Source organism: Thermobia domestica, chromosome 1 (genome assembly GCF_964235325.1).
Source record: "Thermobia domestica chromosome 1, izTheDome1.hap1.1, whole genome shotgun sequence".
NCBI lineage: Eukaryota > Metazoa > Arthropoda > Insecta > Zygentoma > Lepismatidae > Thermobia > Thermobia domestica.
This window is the reverse complement of record NC_137454.1, coordinates 92983392-93006172: the sequence shown is the minus strand read 5'-3', so window position 1 is coordinate 93006172 and position 22781 is coordinate 92983392. Positions and strand designations below refer to the sequence as shown.

The 22781-nt window shown below is 35.9% G+C and overlaps 1 protein-coding gene across 1 annotated transcript in view; it reads right to left on the bottom strand.

Annotated features, from left to right (window-relative positions):
• The window catches only part of LOC145687347 (D-lactate dehydrogenase, mitochondrial-like), a 57313-nt gene extending 36167 nt beyond the window's left edge, over positions 1-21146 (bottom strand). The window contains exons 1-4 of the mRNA XM_081760805.1: positions 21013-21146; positions 4663-4923; positions 3396-3537; positions 20-179 (exon numbers count right to left, since the gene is read on the bottom strand). Coding sequence (XP_081616931.1) covers positions 20-179; positions 3396-3537; positions 4663-4923; positions 21013-21015 — 566 coding nt within the window. The 5' untranslated portion in view covers positions 21016-21146. The remainder of the gene's footprint in view (positions 1-19; positions 180-3395; positions 3538-4662; positions 4924-21012) is intronic.
• Positions 21147-22781: the final 1635 nt, after the last annotated feature.

Genomic DNA, 22781 nt, shown 5'->3' with positions numbered 1-22781 from the left:
AAACCCGATAATCACTTACTTCGTTCGTCTGTTCTTGCCTGCTGTGTGAAGAATTCTTCCGTCTGCCAAAACAACTTCCAGATTTATAACATTTTCCTTCATCGTGCCATAACGGACTGCGTAAGTTCCAGAAGCACTCGTAGCTGCCATACCACAAACGGAAGCATTAGCTCCTGGGTCTGTTTTTCAAGATTAAAATAGAAAAAATATAAAATTAATAAATAATCTAATACAATACACTACATAAAAGTAATAGCTCATCTTTGACTGTCTTAAGCTATATCACCGTCTTGATTTAATACTAACTAAAAATCATAATACATGATTCAAAATATGCATGTATTGAGCTTCCTTTTGATATAGTTCGTTGGCTAGATTTGAATTTAGCGTACCTTTCAGTAGCGAGGCTATATGAGTAGGACTACTGTTGAACTACATGAGCTCCCCTTGGGAATCGAACGCGGGTTTCCCGCTCTCAAGATGCATAAGCTCACTGTATAGCCACGAGACAGCTCTTTTTGATACCCTGAAAGTAGTCAGGGTACTTTCATATTAGAGGAATGTTAATAGTCGTATTAACAGACTATTTCTGTAATAAAGACATTATTACTGTTCTTGTATACTTGGTACATATAATTCCGATTTAATTTCCAGTCTTCGGTTTCCAATTTTCGAATTACATTGGATATACACTATGTGATCAAAAGTATCCGGACACATGGCTGAAAGTGAGTTACAAGTTCGTGTCGCCCTCCATCGGTACCGCTGGAATTCAATGCGGTGCTGGCCCACCATTAGCCTTGATGACAGCTTCCACTTTCGCAGGCATACCTTCAATCAGGTGCTGGAAGGTTTTTTGGGGAATGGCAGCCCATTCTTCACGGAGTTCTGAACTGAGGAGAGGTATCGATGTAGGTTGGTGAGGCCTGGCACGAAGTCGGCGCTCCAAAACATCCCAAAGGTGTTCTATAGGATTCAAGTCAGGACTCTGTGCAGGCCAGTCCATTTCAGGGATGTTATGGTCGTGTAACGACTCAGCCAGAGGCCGCGAAGTATGAACAGGTGCTCGATATTGTTGAAAGATACAATAGCCACCCCCAAATTGTTCTTCAACAGTGGAAGCAAGAAGGTGCTTAAAACATCAATGTAGGCCTGCGCTGTGAGAATGCCACGCAAAACATCAAGGTTTGCAAGCCCCCTCCAAGAAAAACACGACCACACCATAACACCACAACCTCCGAATTTTACTGTTGGCACTACACACACTGACACATGACGTTCACCGGGCGTTCGCCATACCCACACCCTGCCATCGGATCGCCGCATTGGGTACCGTGATTCGTCACTTCACACAACGTTTTTCCACTGTTCAATCATCCAATATTTACGCTCGTTACACCAAGCGAGGCGTCATTTGGCATTTACCTGCGTGATGTATGGCTTATGACCAGCCGCTCGACCATGAAATCCAAGTTTTCTCACCTCACGGACTTGGAGTGGATCCTGATGCAGTTTGGAATTCCTGTGTGATGGTCTGGATAGATGTCTGCCTATTACATTTTACGACCCTCTTCAACTGCCGGCGGTCTCTGTCAGTCAACAGACGAGGTCGGCCTGTACGCTTTTGTGCTGCACGTGTTCCTTCACGTTTCCACTTCACTATCACATCAGACACAATGGACCTAGGGATGTTTAGGAGTATGGAAATCTCGCGTACAGACTTCTGACACAAGTAACATCCAATCACCTGACCACGTTCGAAGTCCGTGAGTTCCGCGGAGTGCCTCATTCTGCTTTCTCACGATGTCTAATGACTACTGAGGTTGCTGATAATGAGTTCTTGGCAGTAGGTGGCAGCACAATGAACCTAATATGATAAACGTATGTTTTAGAAGGTGTCCGAATACTTTTTATCACATAGTGTATATTGACTACACTCTGGTTAGCTTAATGGTCTCACATAGTAGCTACTATAGGAGTATAAGGAAGGTAGAATCTGACTTCTTGCAGAACACTCAAGAGAATCAAGTACCTAAACTAATAAATCTTATGCTAAGGGATGACCAAAAAGGGCGCAGCTCACAATAAAATTTGAATATGCTCAAGAAATAAGCAGTCAGGAATTGAGGTGAATTTAAGTTGTCTCCTGCACAGATTATCTCGGGCTCCCTAACTTGAAGCTACAGCCTTACTTTATGCATAAGTAATGCGGATGTTTCTCCAGGTTTAACAGATAGTTACGTGGTCTTTTGATAGAAAGATTTAGATGCTAAAAATCTTAAAACTTAGTTGCTCTAACGATTATTTTAAATAATCAATATCTAAAAGAATAAATTGGAATGCTTAAAAGTTTGCACAAATAATTGCTAAAAAGTACGTTGTAGCACAAGTAATAAATGCCAAGAGTATCTTATAGCACAAATGTGCTTTAAAAAAAGTACCTTTATGGTAAAAGTAAGTGTTAAGGAGTACCTTATAGAACAGGTAAATGCGAAAAAGTACGTTATAACACAAATAAATGCTAAATATATCTCATAATATATATGTTAAAGAGTATGTTATGGCAGAGAGCACCTCATAGTACAAATAAATGTTAAAAGAACTTCTTACACCACAAATAAATGCTAAAGAGTATCTTATAGTATAAATAAATACTAAAGGGTATTTTATAATTCAAATGAATGCCACATATAACTAGATAATGGCTGAAAGGTTTTTCACTATTAATAGCTATTTCTTCGAAACTTAGGGTGGGTAATAAGCTATAAGAGGTCTTTTCGATACACAGAATGATATCTCATTCGTTTGTACAAATTTTGAATTTTCTCCCTTAAAGGGCTAAAGGGGTCCTAAACTTTACAACTGTTACCGTTGAACATAAAGACATGAACTTTCACATGTGAAGACTTTTTGCCATTGTTAATTTGTTTTGCTTTGATTCAGTATGAAGTCATTCACTTATCTTAGTTTTTTTTTTTTTTTTTTATGGATGAAGCGGAATGAGGGACTCGAAAAAGAAAATGTTGACCACCATTGTGACTTGATATAGTCGCTAATTTTTATCTATAAAATGCACTTACATGTTGACACATTACTATGGTTTAGCGTCAATCTTTTAATAGACATTTTGTAATATATTTAGCTCTCTGAGTGTTAGTATGTACGATGATCTGTCGAATTACGTGGAGCCAATATAAAAATCTTGCACAAAAAGATCAAGACAAATCACAATACGCAAAATCGTCTTTCCATTCCAAGACAAAAAAAAAAAAAAAAAAAAAAGACATACTTCCTCTTGTGACTCAATTGACTTAGAATCAAAGAGTCACCGCTTATCATACAATCCTTGGAACATTACCATCTTTAACTTGTATCTAGGACTATAGCCTACTTACCTACTGGAAACCATAGTCCTTTGTCCTTGAGAAATTCATTGAGAGCCTTTCTTGTAACGCCAGGCTCGACAGTTACGTCAAAATCTTCCGGATGAAATGCTACAATTTTATCCATTTTGGTTAAATCCAGACAAATTCCTCCCTAAATCATTTATATAAAGTCAGAAACAATCAGCATACAAGAAATACGAAAGTGAGGATAAAAATTCGAATATATGGGACGTTCAGAGCACAAGGGAATCAAGTGAAGTCGTTTATCAAAATTGTGAGTAAAAGAGACATAGGGCTTTATGCAGAGTTGTTTTTATGTATGATTAGCGTCATACTAAAGGCCTGACTACTGAAGGAAGCATATGTTAGTCGAAATCTTTAGTATGGCACTAATCACGCGTCAGGACGTAAGACCCATAAAGTTTATACTGTACGCTTAAGTGCATAAAAATGTTGTGTCTGTTTTTTTAACATTATAAGAATTATTTATAATATCAAGACACGAATCTTTTCAGCTGTGAGAGGAACTCTAGATAGAGATCATAAAGGTAAAATATGCCCAAAATGCCCAAAAAGTGCACTTGATTCTCTTGTGCACTGAACACGCCAAATGTAACAAGGTTTAAATTTTATAAAAATCACTTAATAGCATCATGTAATTCACGATCCATAACATAATGTTTACGTCAATGTGCTACTGCTAGTGCAATCAATTTAGGACTGAATAACTGCTAGTATTAGGGACTTGTGACCCACCTTGTATAATCGCAAATGAAAAAAAAAAAGCTATATTCTTCACACGATTAACTCTGCTCAAAACAGTGGCGGATCCAGGGGGCGATCGGGGCAATTGCCCCTCCCCAGTAGAGGAAACTTTCTTATTTTATATATAAATAAAACCCATCCCAGAGTTTGGAGCTCTTAAAAGTAGCATAGTATTACAACCCCCCCAGAAGTCCATCCTGGATCCGCCCCTGGCTCAAAAGATATCAAGTGTGTGTGCATTTGATATTTTCTTCCGACTTTCCTTTTCAAATCAAGGTGTGTCACTGTGGCGAATGCTTCGAAAATAAGTTAGATGGCCATGATACTATATTTTGCCTATATTTCCATATTAGATACAGATTTTAAAACTGATTTAGTATAGTTTCAAGAATGAAACATAGATGCCAAACAGAATGTTCTATGATTGATGTATGTCTATACTTTTCATTATTTACTTACGATGTTAGGTAATTCTTAAACTATTGAAGCAATGAATACATTAAGCACATACACTTAGCGCTACAGAACCACCTTCTAGTCCACTGCCAGTGCCTCGGGAGACGATAGGAATGTTTTCTTTGTGGCAGAGCTTTGCTATCTGGCTTACTTGCTCTACTGTCTGTGGCCAAACAACGAGATCTGGAAGCACTGGACCATATGGACCATGGTCTTCGGCATATTGTCCTCGAATCTTTTCTGCTGATGACACGTTGTTATCACCAACTATCTTCACAAACTCATTTCGAACTTCTTGTGCCCTTGATAATTCTGCCTGTTGAGAAATATAAATATGGAGTATTAGTGAAAAATTGAATAACGTATTACATCTACCCCATAAATGTGGAGTTTTGGGGAAGAAGCCGCTTTGAAAAATGCCAGTGGTTTTAGTAAAATTTGTCTGAAAATAGATATTGAAACAGAAAATTCGGATCTTTTTTTCTAAATCCATTACAAACATACTGCTACCAAGATCCGTTACCGAATTGTGAACAATACTTGGGTGTATATAATATTCCATCCGTCATCCGCACTCAGATCTACGAGTAGAACCAAATTCAAATCTGGTACTTTTATTGATTACGCCTTCCAAAAATGCTATCCCATTTGAGATCAGTAGTAATGTAATTGGAAAGCCTATTATAGAGAAATGACCCTCCCTTTTAACTTCGGTTTGTACTGAGAAAAAAAAATATATAGTGACACTATTTTTCAAAACGTTTCAATAGATACATCTATATACAACATTTTAACAGATAAAAAAATATATGTAATTAGTGCATCATGTTACATTCTTTTCTTCAAATTTTGGAAATCTCTTAAGTACATTCTTACTGAATTTTAACAAAAAATCTCGTAACATTCAACAAGACCTATTCAGATCTATTTTCAAACAATAGTTTTAAAAATGTAGGCCTACTAAAACTAATACTCAATCCATGGCATTACAATCAAGAAAGGTCTTCAGCTCACCTGATAGGTTTTATTTAGGTGGGTAAGTGGTTAGTTGTCATTGTTTTATGGACGGAAAATTTGACTGAATTTGGATAGGGATGGCATATGTTTTTTGACAATAAAACAAAATTGACTCGGTCAATTGTCCTGGGATTTTGAAATTTGGATTCTGTGTAACAAAATACATTGAATTCATAGCTTGGAATCTGCTGCACAGAACTTTAATTTTTTTGTGTGTGTTTGGCTGTGTAATCAATACAATGGAAATTATTGTGATTGTCACTTACTAAATTTACTCAGTAATCTCACAGTAAAACTTTGATGTAAGTTTTAAAATATTATAAAAACCATGGATCTTAAACTGAAATAACTTCATTAACACATTCAATTCCATTGGGATTCCACGCTAAATTGTAAATGTCTTGTATATCCTCGGGGATGAAAAAGAATTTTTAAATAAAGTGTGATCTCTGATAGTGCTACTTCCGGCATTCCTCTGACAAGTGAGAAGTTTATATTTAATTATACATAAACTAATTATACATCATTTTTCGGGTGTCCTACTCAGTACAAAGCTCATTACCAAGTATACACACACACACACACACACACATATATATATATATATATATATATATATATATATATATATATATATATATATATATATATATCTGTAGCTCCATTGATTGTTTACTGCAAATATTGAAAATGTTTTGGTATTATCAACATACTTTACTTTCGTATTGGTACTTGTATCGTTTGCAAATTACAATCTTGTCAAACTTTTGAAAAATAAACTTGTAGCTCAAAAGAAGTAATCACACTTCGTTCTCAGTTTTCTAAATGAATCGAGTTTTGTTAAAAGAGCATCAGTCAACAGAACAAAACTTTGGTAAATCACAAGAAAACGCCCCTATAACAAAAATCATAATATTTTGGTTATATTACAGTCATACTAAACGCTTACCTATGTTAATACAACTATACTGAAAACCAGTTTCAGTAGCTCTAGGAAAGTAGTTTTGAAAATGCTTAAAAAAAGAATAAAAGTACCATAAAATTGAACTGATGCTCTTTTAACTAAACTCGATTGAAATATTTTATTGAGGAGTTTGCCACTTCCTTCTGCAACATATAAAGAGTTCTTGCCGGAAGGTGCTAGATGGTGCATGTTCAGCTGGAAGATGCGGGAGATGTGTGACCAAAGCATTGGCTTTTTAGCCTGGTAGACCAAATATTTCTTTTATGTCTTAACTCAGATAGCTCTGCCATTTCCATACAACTTTTAGTGAACCCTGAATAAAAACCTTGCTCCTTCGTGGCCCGTAAGTAATGCGTGTGATCTATGTGGTCGATCCCTAGTGAATGTGCCTACTTCAGATAAAGGAACAAATAGTGGTCAAATTACATTTTAAGTAATAGGTTCTGTCTTATATTGCCTTGGTTCTGAAGCGGAATGTCATACTTCAAACAATCAACCAACAGGAAAATCTGTACTCTCATCTGTTGAATATAAAAACAAGAGTACTAAAGGTTATCATGCATAGGACTTGGCTAAGAAATTCAACAGGAGCATAAAAAAGTAATGGCAATGAATAAATAAACACCAAATTTCGAACACAATATGCAACATTCAATAATATAATAAACTGTTACATCGATTTTCTTATTTCCATGTATGACTCTGTGCTGATTCTTGCGTGTTAATGAGGAAAGTTTCTTCATTTGATGTCTTATTTCTACATATAGTAAGTTTGGGTGATTCCGGACAATCGCTGAATCCGGACATCCTAAGCTTACGGTAATACTGTTCTTCGCATGTGTAATGTGGAGACTTGTTGTGACGCCTATTTGAAGCACCGTACCTTCCTACAGTTCATGCTGAGTAGGAAGTGCAAAGAGTGTTATACGTAGTTTCGACGGCGGTGTAAAGAAGGAGAAAGAGGAAAGTTCATGCACGTTTTTTGACCTGATATAACTTTTTAGTGGAATATGTAAAGGTTTCAGACAGAAATGGTTGTCAGCAAATTGTTAAGTAAGACATATATCGAAGCGAAGACCCTACTTTACTCGTTGCATATTGGAAGAATTCTATTACTTTGCGAGTGCCTGCTCAACGCGTGCTCAAATGTACAGTGCTCAAAATGGGTGAATCCGGGCTTTTAGGGAAGGGTGAATTCGGACACGTTTATTACGTTAAGCTGAATTCGGACAATGTAATTAATGAACTAAGAGGATTTGGAACACACTCTTCTCTCGCTTTACACGTTTATGAGTGTGAAATAGTACGTGAGGTATATTGATTATATCTAGCATCTATTCATTTTTGCCATAAATGGACTCCGAGAAACCACCAGAAAAAGCTATAAAATTATCTTAGGATCTACAAACACAAACCAATTACAAAATGCTAATCATAAGGTGCTCAAAAATTTTACACTACTGAATGGCTACATCATCTGGAATATTCCCATTTGATCCACAACAAGTTTGGGAACATTAATTTCTTTTGTTGAATAAACATGATCCGCCAGCAGCTGCAAACAATTCCTCTTCTGGGTCTTCAGACTCATCCTCAAACACGTCCCAATCGCCTTCAGAGTCCTCAGTTAAACAGTTCATATCTTTTCCTGCTGTTGCTTCTTCCAAACCCACATCCCAAAAGCCAAGTGTTGCTAAAAGAATAAGTGTCACGAATTGCAGTTTGTTTCAAACTGTCTCCTCAAACACAACCGAAGGTATGGATGAAAACAACTGTTGATTTTGTGGGATCATCAAGCAAATAAAGTAGGCAGATGCATTTCTATCGTTACTGGATATGTTCGTTCAACATCTTTCCTAATTCAACGCATATCTATTGCTATCCAACGTGGCAACGTGTTGTCGGTTCTTGGCACCTTACCACATGGAAAATAACTAGATGAGGTGTTTCTTCTTTAACACAAAGGAAAACCATGAACATTTATACAACTGTACAACATACTATATAAATAAGGTCAATATGGTACGTGGAAAGTAAATGATCGTAACATAGTGAAACACATATGCTTGTATCGGAGAGATTATATATTATATATGGGACCGAAGACGGTAAATTTAATGGAAATTTACTGTTCTATCGTCTGACTGAAAATTTTTATACCGCAATAATTCTAACCATCATATAATATTTAAAAATTGTAACGTATATTAATTATATTAATATAACAATAGATTTTTAATTACACTTTGCAATATTTTGCATATCTGGTAAATTTATTGCTACTGTTTCATTCGGCGCAGACGTACTTATTTGGTCAGTGTTGCCAACGAATTGTAAATACAATGTGCCAGATGGTTTCTGTACCACCGGATGTATCGTGGCATAAATATCATTCTTCACTAGAGAAAATATATTGTGGATGTATTCCTCTCCCAAGGACCCCAGTTTGTCAGAGTTGCCAACCAAGTGTAAAAATGAGAAGTTGTAAAACAGGTTCCGCATGATGAAACGCTTCCAAGCTTGGCAGAAACATCACACGACACTATAGCAAAAAGACGTTGTGTGTGACCATCTTCCAACCACTTTAGATTGTCAGTGTTCCCAACAAGCGTAAACATCACATTGTTAACAATGGCCACATTCTTGCGTGCCATTGAACAAATATATAACAAATGTGACAGAAGCAGCATTGGATAATGGAAAACAGTGTGAGTGTTCCCGTCTCCCAAGCATCCCAATGTGGTAGTATTGTCAACTAATGCGAACATTCAAGATTTTCGCGTGAAGTCTACAGCATTGGCGGACATAATTAGACTGTGGCCCATACTAGGTTTGTAGTATGTTAGAGTAAACCCACAAACACTCATATTGCCAGTTATGTCCGCCAATGCGGCAGACTTCATGCGAAAATCTTGAATGTTCGCATTGGTTGGCAAAACTACAACACTGGGGTGCTTGAGAGACAGAGACACTATGTTTTCAATTGTCCAATGCTGCTCTGTCACATTCATTATATATTTGTTCAATGGCACGCACGCCATTTTCAACATTATGATGTTAACATTTGTTGGCAACACTGACAACCTAGAATGCTTGGGAGATGGTCACTCTCAACGCCTTTTAGCTATAGTGTAATGTGATGTTTCTGCTAAGCTTGGTGTACAAGCGTTTCAGAACCTGTAGTACAGAACCTGTTTTGCAATTTCTCATTTTTACACTTGTTTGGCACCACTGATAAACTGGGATCCTTGAGAGAGGAATGCGCCCACAATATATTTTCTCTGGTGAAGAATGATGTTTATGCCACGTTTCAAGGATATACATCCGGTGGTACAGAAACCATCTGGCACATTGTATTTACAATTTGTTGGCAACACTGACCAAATGGGTATGTCTGAGTGCAAAGTGATATTATCAAACTCTTTCCCGAATCACGTTCTAACAATGAGCCATAAAGGAACATGATGGGCTTAGGCGCTTCCGCATGATGCATCGTAACATTCATTTTTACTTGTGTCAAATATGTCATACATAGGGTCATAAACACCAATAAACTGGCCCCTTATAGGGTCAGGTAGCGAGTTTGCCCATGATTTGAAAACGGTTTTGTACTTCTCATGGCAAGAGCTTTCAAACGGTGTATAGGTTTTCCTCAGGTACTACCATGAGCAAAATAAATGACGCGTCTCTTTATTTTGAAGTTTTTTGAAAATATCTCCGTTTTCTTTATATGTTCGAAATTTCGGAAGGTTTCCCCAGCAGGACAGGTTAATAACAAACCCGTTTTTAATATTTGTGTTAGATATTAGCTTAAAATAAAGAAATTAGAAGCAAAAAACATTAAATCGACAGAAATCTCGAGAATTACCAACTCTGCTAAAGTGGGAAATTTTCAAGAACGCGAGGGAATTCTGCAGTTCAACACGAAGCAGCGACATCTATGCCATTGAGAGAAGCGTGGATTAGATCTACAAACGAAAATTTTAACGAAATATTTCTAGTATGTCTTATTATATGCATTATCAGCGAACTCCAAATATATGAATCTATGCTAAGTATTAACGTATAGATAGTGCAAATAGTGGAAATTACCTATGGAAAAAGACGAATTGTTAGCCCAATCGTAATGAAAAATCGTCTTTACTGTAGAACAGGTTCAGCTTACGTAAGAGAGCAAATAGCTCAGTTAGGTAAAGCAACGAGTGTGTATACCGAAGATAGACGGTTCGAATCCCGTGGAAGTACTGTTGTCATTTTTATCACTAAGGTTATTTTATTTATTTTTTATTTGGGAAAGAATCAAATTGTAACATATGTGTAAAACTCATGACGATACCAAAAAAAAAAAAAAAAAAAAAGAGAAAATATTGTCGCATTTGCATTAGTGTCTCTAATTTTTGTTTGCAAACAGATTCGTAATTATTTCCCCTGTGCTCACTGATGCATAACGAATGTTTTCCAGTAAATGTTAATTCTAATTTGGAGAATTTTATAGTTTCACAATGTTTCTCACTACATAGTCTTCTATCTACGTGTTTGGATATTTTGATAACAGATTTCCCTATTAAATGTTTAATTTTCTCTATAAATATTTGTCTTAAATTGAAATTGTTTTGAATTTACTACATAAGCAAAGTTGCCCGAAGGAGGGGAGCTCAAGTAATAGATATTCTACGTAAAAGCAACCTATTGTAGAATGATGATGCTTCTTACCTTCAGCACATAATCTTAACGTTAGAGAGTCAGAGAGAGAAAAATCCTGGTTTTTCCTCCTCTATGACCACCCATCTTAAACCTCTACATATCATTGTTCGTCTCACATAATTTCGGCTCTCCAAAGACATTCATATTTATTATTATTATTATTATTATTATTATTATTATTATTATTATTATTATTATTATTATTATTATTATTATTTAACACTCTTTATTCTACATGCCATCTCTCAATTTTTCGATACAGCCCCCTTAGTACTATGAAACTCTCTTCTTCCATAGTGAAATGGAAAAATATCATATAATTGCCACTACTTTACAAGAATATAAACCAAAAACGTCAGTAGAAAGCACATTATAAAATTTACTTTTTGAGGCTCGTTTTGGTGCCCCTCTTTCTCTGGCGCCCCGGGCAGTCGCCCGGCCCTTAGTCCGCCCTTGAAAGTACGGACGCATAACTAAGGACTGCGGAGGAGAGGTTAACCTTCATGTTATGCCACTGGTTTGACGTGTTTGAAATGTTCAGTAAGTGATCAGTTGGTGAAATAATTTCGACGATTACTGATGTTTAAAGTTTAGCTAAGACAAAGCTACCTAATCAAATACATTTGATATCGCGATGTCACAATTTGATTTTTCCTCACATAAAAAAGATAAAAACAATAGTAATAAAAACCCTTACTCGTACTGGGCTCCTAACTAACTAACAACCTAATTCTTACAGACTAGTTGCTCTGACCAACTGAGTTTCGATTTCTTACGAGAAAGAAGTCTGTTATATTAAGAGGCATGCTTTTCATTATCAAAACTGTTCGAAGTAATACGAACATGGCTTAAGAACAGAGACGGAACTGAATTACCACTCGATTGACCTTGAGGGCAAATCACCAAAGCGTAGAGTTCAGCATGCATTTCTCTGGAGTTGTGTTCAGTACTCCTATCTGCCAGTCATGCTTGTTCGTAGGAGTAATATGTTACAAACCTAACCTTTCGATAGAGCACAATGACAGAGAATCAAAATTAATGAATTCTTGCCCTTGTGAACTTGGGATACCACCATGTGCAATAAAACTGTCGCGTCTTCTGAAGTGATATTTTATCGAAAATAACTCGTTTTCCTTTATATATCCGAAGTTTTTGAGGGTTTCAAAGTGAGGAAACGTTACTGACAAACAAGGACGTATTTAGGGGTGGGTCCAGGTGGTCCGGACTCCCCTCTGAAATCCCAACTTCTCTGTAAATTTAGCCTAAATTTAAGGATTATCTTTTAAATTTTATTATAATTTATTCTAATATTGAAGTCGGACTTCTCCCGAAATAAATTACTGCATACGTGCCTGCTGACAATTTTCAATATATTCCTTAAGTAAGTAAAATAACTAAATTAGGAGCAAAAAGCTTCAACACGGGCTAACTTTTGTCCACTGCCAATATTGTTAGAAGGGATATTAATAGCAAAAACTGCTAGGCAATGCTGAACCTTGGAACTTCACTCCGAACAGCAAGCTTATTATTGAGAACTACATATGAAACATTTTATCGAAACTTATCTAGCTTTTACCTGGCATGAAATTATTATATACACCAACATTCACTCTCCTAAAATGTGTATCTAAACATTGCTCTACGTATCTCCGAAGCAATGAAAATTATTTATCGAAATATGTGAGCAGGGAATTCTAACAGCCAGCCATTTTATTTAAATCGTAGTAAACCCTGTAACCGGGCGTTAACGTGAAGACAAAGCTTGGTCCATTGGTAAAGTGTTGGAAGAATATAAACTCAATGTTCGTAGGTTCGAATATATACACTCACCATAACATTTTGTTCTTATGTGTAACGATGAAATAAGAAAGAAAAAATGTATAACCGTTAAGACAAAACTTCAACCAAGTCTGAAGAGAACAATACTAAAATAGTAATACATTGACGTCAACCAAAAATTATTTCATGTAGCGTTTGGACGAAATTACAGCTGTTAACAATTGCAGAAATAAAAACAGGCTGTAATGCAGTCTAGACTTCTGAATGCATTTACTTCCTGAAAACTTCCGTCTCGTCATTGGTATGCCGTTAATCATTGTAAAACCTTTCAATTGGAAGTGAAATGACACAAACTAAAACAGTTTTAAATCAATAAATGTCTATGTGTAAAAGTAGGTGTCTTTTATCTGTAGTTCTGAGTTCCTTTTACTTTGAAGTGACAAATGAGAGAAGAAAGTATGGTGTTCAAAAAAAAAATCAAATTTGACATTTCAACGAATTTACACGTATTATAGCCCCTAACACCGAAAAAGTTATTTTTCGATACATGTCCATCAGTTCGTCCGTACGTTCGCTACACTTTTCTATGCACTTGCCTAGAAGCCATACCGTTCAACTTATCTGCACCAAATTTTAGTTTAAGATTTTTATAGTATTTCCTATAGTTTTTTTTTTATTTCTCCTACTCCCAAAACAAGGGTAGTTTCCTGTACGATGAAAATAAAAAAAAAATATTTTCTCATAACTGGCTCTAACGATCTTGTTTTCTTTCTTTTTTTATAAATCAATATTTAATTAGCAACCCTATTTTGTGGTGTAAGGCATTTATCTGAGAAAAATCTACAAGGGGTAGTTTATACTAAGGGGGTGAGTTTTTTCTCAGTGATTTTCTCAAAATGGACTCAAATGTTTTCGTTCATATTTCATAAATAAAGATTTCATTAATAACTTATCAATATGGCATAACTCGTTTGTCCTAAAAAAATGCGAGGGGTAGTTTATTCTTGGTGGAGTGTTGTCTGGGCGATTTTCTCAAAAACGACTCAAAAGAGTTTATTCATATTTCAAAAATAAATATTTCGTTAATAACCGAACAATATGGCAAAACTCGTTTGTCCTGAAAAAATATGCGATGGGTAGTTTACTCTTGTGGGTGTTTTTCCTCCACCGTTTTCTCAAAAATGAGTCAAGCAATTTTGTTCGTACTCAGAAATAAATATTTCATTAAAAACCTAGTAATATGGAATAACTCGCTTACCCTGAAAGAATCCTCAAGAGATAGTTTATTCGGGGAGTTATTTTTCCCTCACGATTTTCTCAAAAATTACTCGGACAATTTTATTGATAATTCATAAATAAGTATTTCATTAATAACCCTATATTTTAGTATAAGTCATTTCTATGAAAAACAATTACAACGGATAGTTTATTTTTGGGGTCAAAGTTTTTTCCCCGACAATTTTCTCGAACGACAGGCGATTTTGTTCAAATTTCGCAAATAAATATTTCATTAATAACCAAAAGTATACCTTAACTCATTGTTCGAAACAATTCACAAGAGGTAGGTTACTCCTGACGTGTTCTTTTTGAATGACTTTCCCAAAGTGACTCATTTGATTTTTTTCATATTTCATAAACAATGATTGCATTAATTGGTCTATTATATGTCTAATGAAAATGTGCTCAAAGTGTGAGTTAGTTTTGTAGTATGGATTTTCTTCAATCGAAGTTTTTTATTCGATAATCTGACATTCGATGTATTTGAATAATACGATAATTTTATTCGTATTATCCAAATACACACTTCAGTAACAACTGCGGCCTAACACAGTTAAGAAATTGAATTGAAAAAGTTTAGTGCGGTGGCCCTGTAATTGAATATTTTTTGAGAAACTCCCTAGCTTTTTGTGGTAAACTCAGGCTTTTCTTTTTCGAGCGACAAAAGAGAGAAGAAAATATAGTGATTGTGAAAATAATATCAAATTCAGATTTCAACGGATTTACGTGTTTCATTGCGTCTACATATCGAATATGTGACTTTTCGACACCCGTCCTTCCGGTCCGTCCGTTCGGCACACTTTTATATGCACTCGCCTAGAGGCCATACCGTTCAACTTATCTACACCAAATTTTAAACTTAGGGTTTACTTAGTATTCTTACAGGAGCTTTTCCATTTTTCCTACCACCTAAAATAAATGTGGTTTACAAACAGCCGAAAATCGAAAAACGCTATTTTCTCAAAAATGGTTTTAACAATTTTATTTTTCATTAATCAATATTTAATTAACAACCCTATATTGCAGTATCAGATATTTCTCTTAGAAAAATTTACGAGGGGTAGTTTATTCTTGGAGGTGACTTTTTCTCGACGATTTTCTCAGAAAAGACCCTGGCGAATTTTGTACACACTTCATAAATAAATATTTGACCTTACAACATGGTATAAGTCAATTGACCTGAAAAATATATGAGTAGTAGTTTATTCTTGGACTTGAATTTATTCCCAGTGAGTTTCTCAAACACGACCAGTTGGCAACCCTGTATCTCGACAACGAAGCTGAATTCGAAAACTGCAAGAGGACCATTTGTCTCCTTTTGATGTCACGAATCACCTCCCGAAGTTTGTGGACATCTTTCAGGTTCACCCTTAATGAAGCTTCTTTTCGAAAAGTTAACTACTAACTTTAGGCATTGTTTATCTTTTTTTAAATCACAAATGTCGTTATTAATTTTAAGGCAGAGAACTACTTCTGAGAGAATAGATCTTGAAAAATAATTTTAAAACTTAGACTTTTGTTTTCGAGACATTCCAGACAAGACGAGACATTTTACAAGCTATCTCGTGTCCAAAACATTTGCCTCGTATTATCTTGGATGTCACAAAGCGCGTCTTGTCTCTTTCTCGAGACATGTCTTATCTCGTGCGCATTCGTTAACACTTGGGAAGGATTATCTTTCAACTCAAAGCATTGTTTTTATAATGGTTGCATATTTATGATAATTGCTGTCCACATAAATTACAGTCCTTTCAGTTGAATTAATTATTATTATTATTATTATTATTGAAATTGCAATATCTAGTTTAACGTTGGACGATTATGCACTTACGCTAAGGGAGAATGATGATGAATGAAATGGTGAAATGAAGAAAGTGGGAGGAAAATGGAAAATCTCAAGAAAACAAATACCCATGCACACGGTATTTGTCCACCTCAAATTTCACTTGGCACGAAGTGGAATCGAGCCACGAACCCCCTGCACCAAAGGTCCCTGTAATGCTTTATTATTATTATTATTATTATTATTATTATTATTATTATTATTATTATTATTATTATTAATAATAATAATAATAATAATAATAATAATAATAATAATAATTGAAGCGAGCTAAACGAGTTTCAACCGTACGACTCAACCAACGTTTGGGTGCCTGTTCGTTCGTCTGCTCCTCTCATAAAAGACATTTCATTTTAATGAAACTAGTAAGTGCTTTCTTTTAGCTCTGCGAAGTAACTATTGCTTGGAATATGAATCTGCAAAACATAAGAGGTAAAATTAACCAAATGGTGCAAGTTTCCACTTATATATACAAAACAATTTTGCAATATCAACTACGTGAATCTTGTCCCATAAAGAAGCCGAAACCCCTACACCGAAGAGCCCTCCGAGATTTGATCATTGTCCACACGGACTGAAATTGTCATTTGAAGCCAAGACTTAATATGAAGCCAATAATTTCTTTAAAATAGACGGAAAATTCGGAAGTTATAAGCATTTTCATATTTTTGCCTTTTCCCATAAGCGAGCCGTAGCCCCCTATACTGAAGACCCCCCCGGAGATTTGATCATTGTCCACTCGGACTGAATTTGTCATTTGGAACCAACACTTTAATACGAAGCAAAATATTTCTTTAAAATAGACGAAAAATTCGAAAGTTATAAACATGTTAATAATTTTGCCTTTTCTCATAAGGGTGCCGTATTAGCCTACACTGAAGAGCCCCACGAGATTTGATCATTGACCACTTGGACTGAAATTCTCATTTGAAACCAAAACTTTAATATGAAGCCAAAAATTAAACTTTTACATCAATTTAAATTGACTGGGTTCCGGTTCCCCCCACTATTGTTTAGTTTAGTTAAGTGGTAATTTGTGACAGCTTCACATCATCAAAAGAATGTTTCACTTCCCCTCCCCTCCCCCAGGAGTTCGTGCTGGATCCACCACTGGAATCAATAGACACTCTTCCTATTCTTTTTGTCACCCTTGATTGTGTAGGGGCTCCCTCGTACAAATAAAGAAGCGGTAATATTACAATCAAGGGGCGCTATATATTAGGTATTTTTTTAGTTACCTACCCCTAACCGCACAGGGCCATCTTTCGTAGAATAAAAAATATTACGTGATATTCCAATCATGAAAGGGGAGAGGATGCTGTAAATATATTTCTTATTCATTTTGTCTGTCCTGCTTATCAAAAATTACTTTCTGTTGGAAGGCTACTGAAATGAGAGGGGCAAAATAAAAAGTCGTACCCCCTCCTACATGGTTGCTCAAATAAGTACTAAAGAAAGCATTTTAAACTAAGATATTTAAGATTTAAACTAGGAAACTAAGATATCCTACATTATGTAAGGATGGCATATTCAGGATTATTATTATTATTATTATTATTATTATTATTATTATTATTATTATTATTATTATTATTATTTGAATGTTTTTGGAGCACCGAAATTTTGTGAGACGAACAATGATATGTAGAGGTTTAAGATGGGTGGTCATAGAGGAGGAAAAACCAGGATTTTTCTCTGTCTGACTCTCTAACGTAAAGATTATGTGCTGAAGGTAAGAAGCATCATCATTCTACAATAGGTTGCTTTTACGTAGAATATCAATTACTTGAGTTCTCCTCCTTCGGTCTACTTACCTTATGTAGTAAATTCAAAACAATTTCAATTCAATACAAATACATTGTAAAACTTTTCCGTAATTAAACATCTAGGGAAAATTAAACATTTAATAGGGAAATCTGTTATCAAAATATCCAAACACGTAGATAGAAGACTATCTAGTGAGAAATATTGTGAAACTTTATAAAATTCTCCAAATTAGAATTAACATTTACTGGGAAACATTCGTTATGCGCCAGCGAGCATATGGTGAGCAGTGAGCACAGGGGAAATAATTACGAAACTTTGCAAACAAAATTAAGGACGCTACTGCAAGTGCGACAACAGCATTTTTTCTTTTTTTGGTATCGTCATGAGTTTTACACATACGTTACAATTTGATTTTTCCCAAATAAAAAAATAAAAAAAAATAACCGTAGTGTAGTGATAAAAATGATAACGGTACTTCCAGGGGATCGAACCCGCCACCTTCAGCATACAGACTCGTTGCTTTAACTAACTGAGCTATTTGTTTTTTTACGTGAACTGAGCCTGTTCCGGTAAAGACGATATTTCATTACGATCGTCCTACCAATTCGTCCTTTTCCATAGATAATTTCCACTATTTGCTCTATCTTTATGTTAATACTTAGCATATATTCATATATTTGGAGTTTGCAGATAATGCATATAATAAGACATACTAGAAATATTCGTTAAAAGTTTAGTTTGTAGATTTAGTCCACATTTCTCTCAATGTCATAGATGTCGCTGCTTCGTGTTGAACTGCAGAATTCCCTCGTGTTCTTGAAAATTTCCCACTTTAGCAGAGTTGGTAATTCTCGAGATTTCTGTCGATTTAATGTTTTTTGCTTCTAATTTCTTTATTTTAAGCTAATATCTAACACAAATATTAAAAACGGGTTTGTTATTAACCTGTCCTGCTGGGGAAACCTTCCGAAATTTCGAACATATATAGAAAACGGAGATATTTTCAAAAAACTTCAAAATAAAGAGACGCGTCATTTATTTTGCTCATGGTAGTACTTGATCCCGGTATGGAATCATCCATAGTCAGTAGTGTCTACACCTTCCTACTAAGGCCGTGCAAAGGTTTACAAGTTAAATATCTCTTCAATAAACCAATTGTAAATTTATAGGACAGTTTTTACTTTTACTTTTCCTTAACGATATATTTGGTTATATAGGAGGAAGGATAAGAAAACAAGATTACAAGGACGATATTTCTGGAGTTTTGTCTGCTATACAGGGATTAGGAGTGTGCGGTAATTTTAATTCATGAAGTTGGGAACTGTGCAGAGTTTCAACCATTTACGGCGCTAGCTGTAGGTAAACACAAATGGCAACTCGTTTAGAAAGCTGGTCTCGCGAAGTCAGTTATTCGATTTCTGTGGGCGTAACATGTAACCGCGGCTAAAATTCACCGGCAGCTGGTAGAGGTTTACGAAGAGACTGTAATGTCTCATCAACATATCGCAAAATGGTGTCGAAAGTTTGCGAGTGATAGAGAAAATGTCACCAAATTTGAACACAGCTCGCGTGGAGGAGTTGATTCAGGACAACAGTAGGATCACGTTACGCTCCAAGCGACTTTCACCTGTTCCCGCACTTGAAGAAGCACTTAGGAGGCCGTCGCTTCGCTCTAGATGAGGAGATGAAACACTTTGTGACAACGTGGCTGAACATGCAATGACAGCATTTTTGCCAGGAGGGAATCTTCAAACTCATCTTACGATGTGATAAGTGCTTCTACTAGTATGGAGAGCAGGTCGAAAAATAACCTAATGTATGTACTATCTGTTGGCTGTATTGGTTGTATGAAATAGTATATACAACTGTCATTGCAGGCCAGGGGCGTATCCAGGATCGACTTCTGGGGAGGCGGTGGGTTGTCATACTGCTACTTATAAGGACTCCAAACTTTGGGATGAGTTTTATTTATATATATATATATAAAATAAGAAAGTTTCCTCTTCTGGGGGGCAATCGCCCCGATCGCCCCCCCTGGATCCGCCCCTGGGCTTTGTAACCTTACTCTCTGATCACTCCTCGAATATTTCGCTTCACAGCTATCTACATTTTAACTGCTATGTGTCTTCAATTTAGTCGTGGTAAACGTATGGAATAGCTGTATTATTATTATTATTATTATTATTATTATTATTCAGCAAATACTACACTAGGACGTGGTTAACGATAATTTAAATTAATCACTTCAAAAGCAAAGCAAAGGATGCTACAATGTATGTATTGGAGAAACAAAGAAAAATCTGCACAGTTAACTGACAGAGGTAGATAAACCATGAACGTCCTATGTGATCCTGAAATGAAATCTTCAAGTTATACGTCCCACAGTTATGCCGGCTAGCTAAAGGAGGCGGAGATTATGAGAAATGAAGGAAGGAAATGGTGGAATGAAGAAAGTGGGAGGAAACAGGAGAACACCGAGGAAACACACGCACACGGTATTTGTCCATCACAAAGTTCACTTGGCACGAGCTGGGATCCAACCAGGGACCCCATGCACCAGAGGTGAACGGTTTACCACTCTTTTTTAAAGTTAACTGACTCACCGAACGTGTCTCAGAAACTTACTTGGACTACTTATTACTTAGTTTTACTTGCTTTACTCGTTTACTTGACTTTTTTTCCAATCAGCTAGAACGACAGGCACACAAACACAGAAACATCGAGGACAGTTAAAATCACAAAGGCTCTCCCACCGGGTATCGAACACAGGACCTCGCACACCAAAGGCGCACGTGGTAGCCACTAGACTAGCGAGGAGGGCTACGACTGAGCCACCGCGGCCCTTTGCAAACAGTGAATCGACTCTGATAGATTCGCATTGCAAGCTGGCAAACAGGAATTAAGTCTCCGGCAGTCCAGCAGTCAGATTTTCGTGTATTTTTCTGATAATATTAACGTTGTCTTGTTTATATATCCGTATATAAGGTAAGTGATTTGTTTCTGAATTAAGGCAAAGAATGTTAGCATTAATAAAATTTCATGCAATAACTTACCATGTTTGTCAATTTGTAAATACTTTGTGAATAACACGATAACCATAACCTTCACAAACCACATTCAAGGCAACACATTAAGATAATACAAATTGAAACAATAATTATCTTCTTTTTACTATTTAATTTCTCAGTTTTATCTTTCCTTCTTTATCACGTAATATATACTCTTTAAAATGTTATCTTTGTGTAATGACAAAGGTCAACCAGAGCAAAACCAAAGTCAATATAGTTTACTGCTTCCTTCTTTACTACAAACGCTGAAAAAATTATAGATTATTTTTGTACTTATCATAGTAAATTTTATTACTCAAAAATACAAAGAGGTACTTACTAAACAGATTAGGCCTACTCCCAATGTTAACGGTTACGGGTTCGTCTCCAGTTTGTCGAATTATTCAGTGCATCGAGACTTGGACCTCTAATAGATTCCATGGGCCATTAAACAAGTTTCTGTGAGCAGTGTTTCTACCAGACATGATTTTGGGGGGCACTCCCCCCCCCGGAATTGTTAGAGTGCCCCCGGAGGAGACCAAAGTAATACGTCTATAATATAATAATAAGTAGGATAGTACGATACGAAAATAGTATGTGCTGTACTTTTTTGCTTGTACCTTGCCTTCCAGCGATATCATAAATATCTAGATAACTGACATTAAGTCATTACAAAATTATGGGTAGATTTCTAAATACCTTAAAAATATAATCAATTTTACTAATTTTTTTCTCAAATGGAAATTTCGCTATTAATATTTCTTCTTTTATCTCTTGTTTATATTCCAAGTTTCATACGTGTGTAGATAATTACTAGAATTTAAGATTTAAGTTTTAGGATGAGCAAATAAAAATTGAGATCTAAAATTCTGGAACAAACGTATTTTAAGGTAATAAAAATATGCAAGGATGAGATATATACTAATAGATATAACTTATTTAGCTGAACAAAATGCTGTGGGTGAGTGTAAAAACTCATGCGTAGTTTTCGAGAAAATTAAGTATGAGTAATTTCTTTGGAAACCTAAAAATTTTGACACCGTACGAGAACTGTACTACTGTACTTATTGTGGTGAAACTAATATTTAAATCTATCCTAATTAAGTTCTATATTATGGAACTAAGAAATGATCCCTCGTAGCATTGTTGCCAACTCTCTCGCCATTTGGTGTGAATGTTTCTGGGGAGAGATGGAGTGGGTCAATGGGTCGTGGGTCAACAGGACGTGACTCACTGCGACCCACTATAACCTGACCAGGATAGCAGTGCGGTTTTGGGAGGATGGCGCTGCTGTTGTGTTTACATCAGTTTCTTGGCTAGCGCGGCGGGACAGGGGGCGGAGAGTTTGACTTTGCAGTATATCCAACGGTTTTTAAAAGTTGCAGTTTAGATGTTATGCATATCCTAATCTCTTTCCACTTACTAAAGAACGCCGTAAGTTACTTGGTTGTAGTTAACCATTCCTGCAGTAATGTAGATGTATTGTGAAAAGATATATGAATGGAAATTACCAATTTAAGAACAACATAGCACAATTGACAATCCAGTGAGCTTCTACCGTGTATTAAGCAGATTGTATAAAAATTGGTTACGTTTTATTCGATGTCAATATAAAACAGAGACAGCCTGTAAAACGCTGCTCGCTAGTTTGTTCGCAAGTTAATATGGAGGGTGTATTTTTGTTGTTGCTTAAGATGTTCTGCAAATAACTTCAATAACTTTTGAAACTGTTTTTCTTAACTTGAGCCAGGGGCGGATCCAGGCTGAATGTTTGG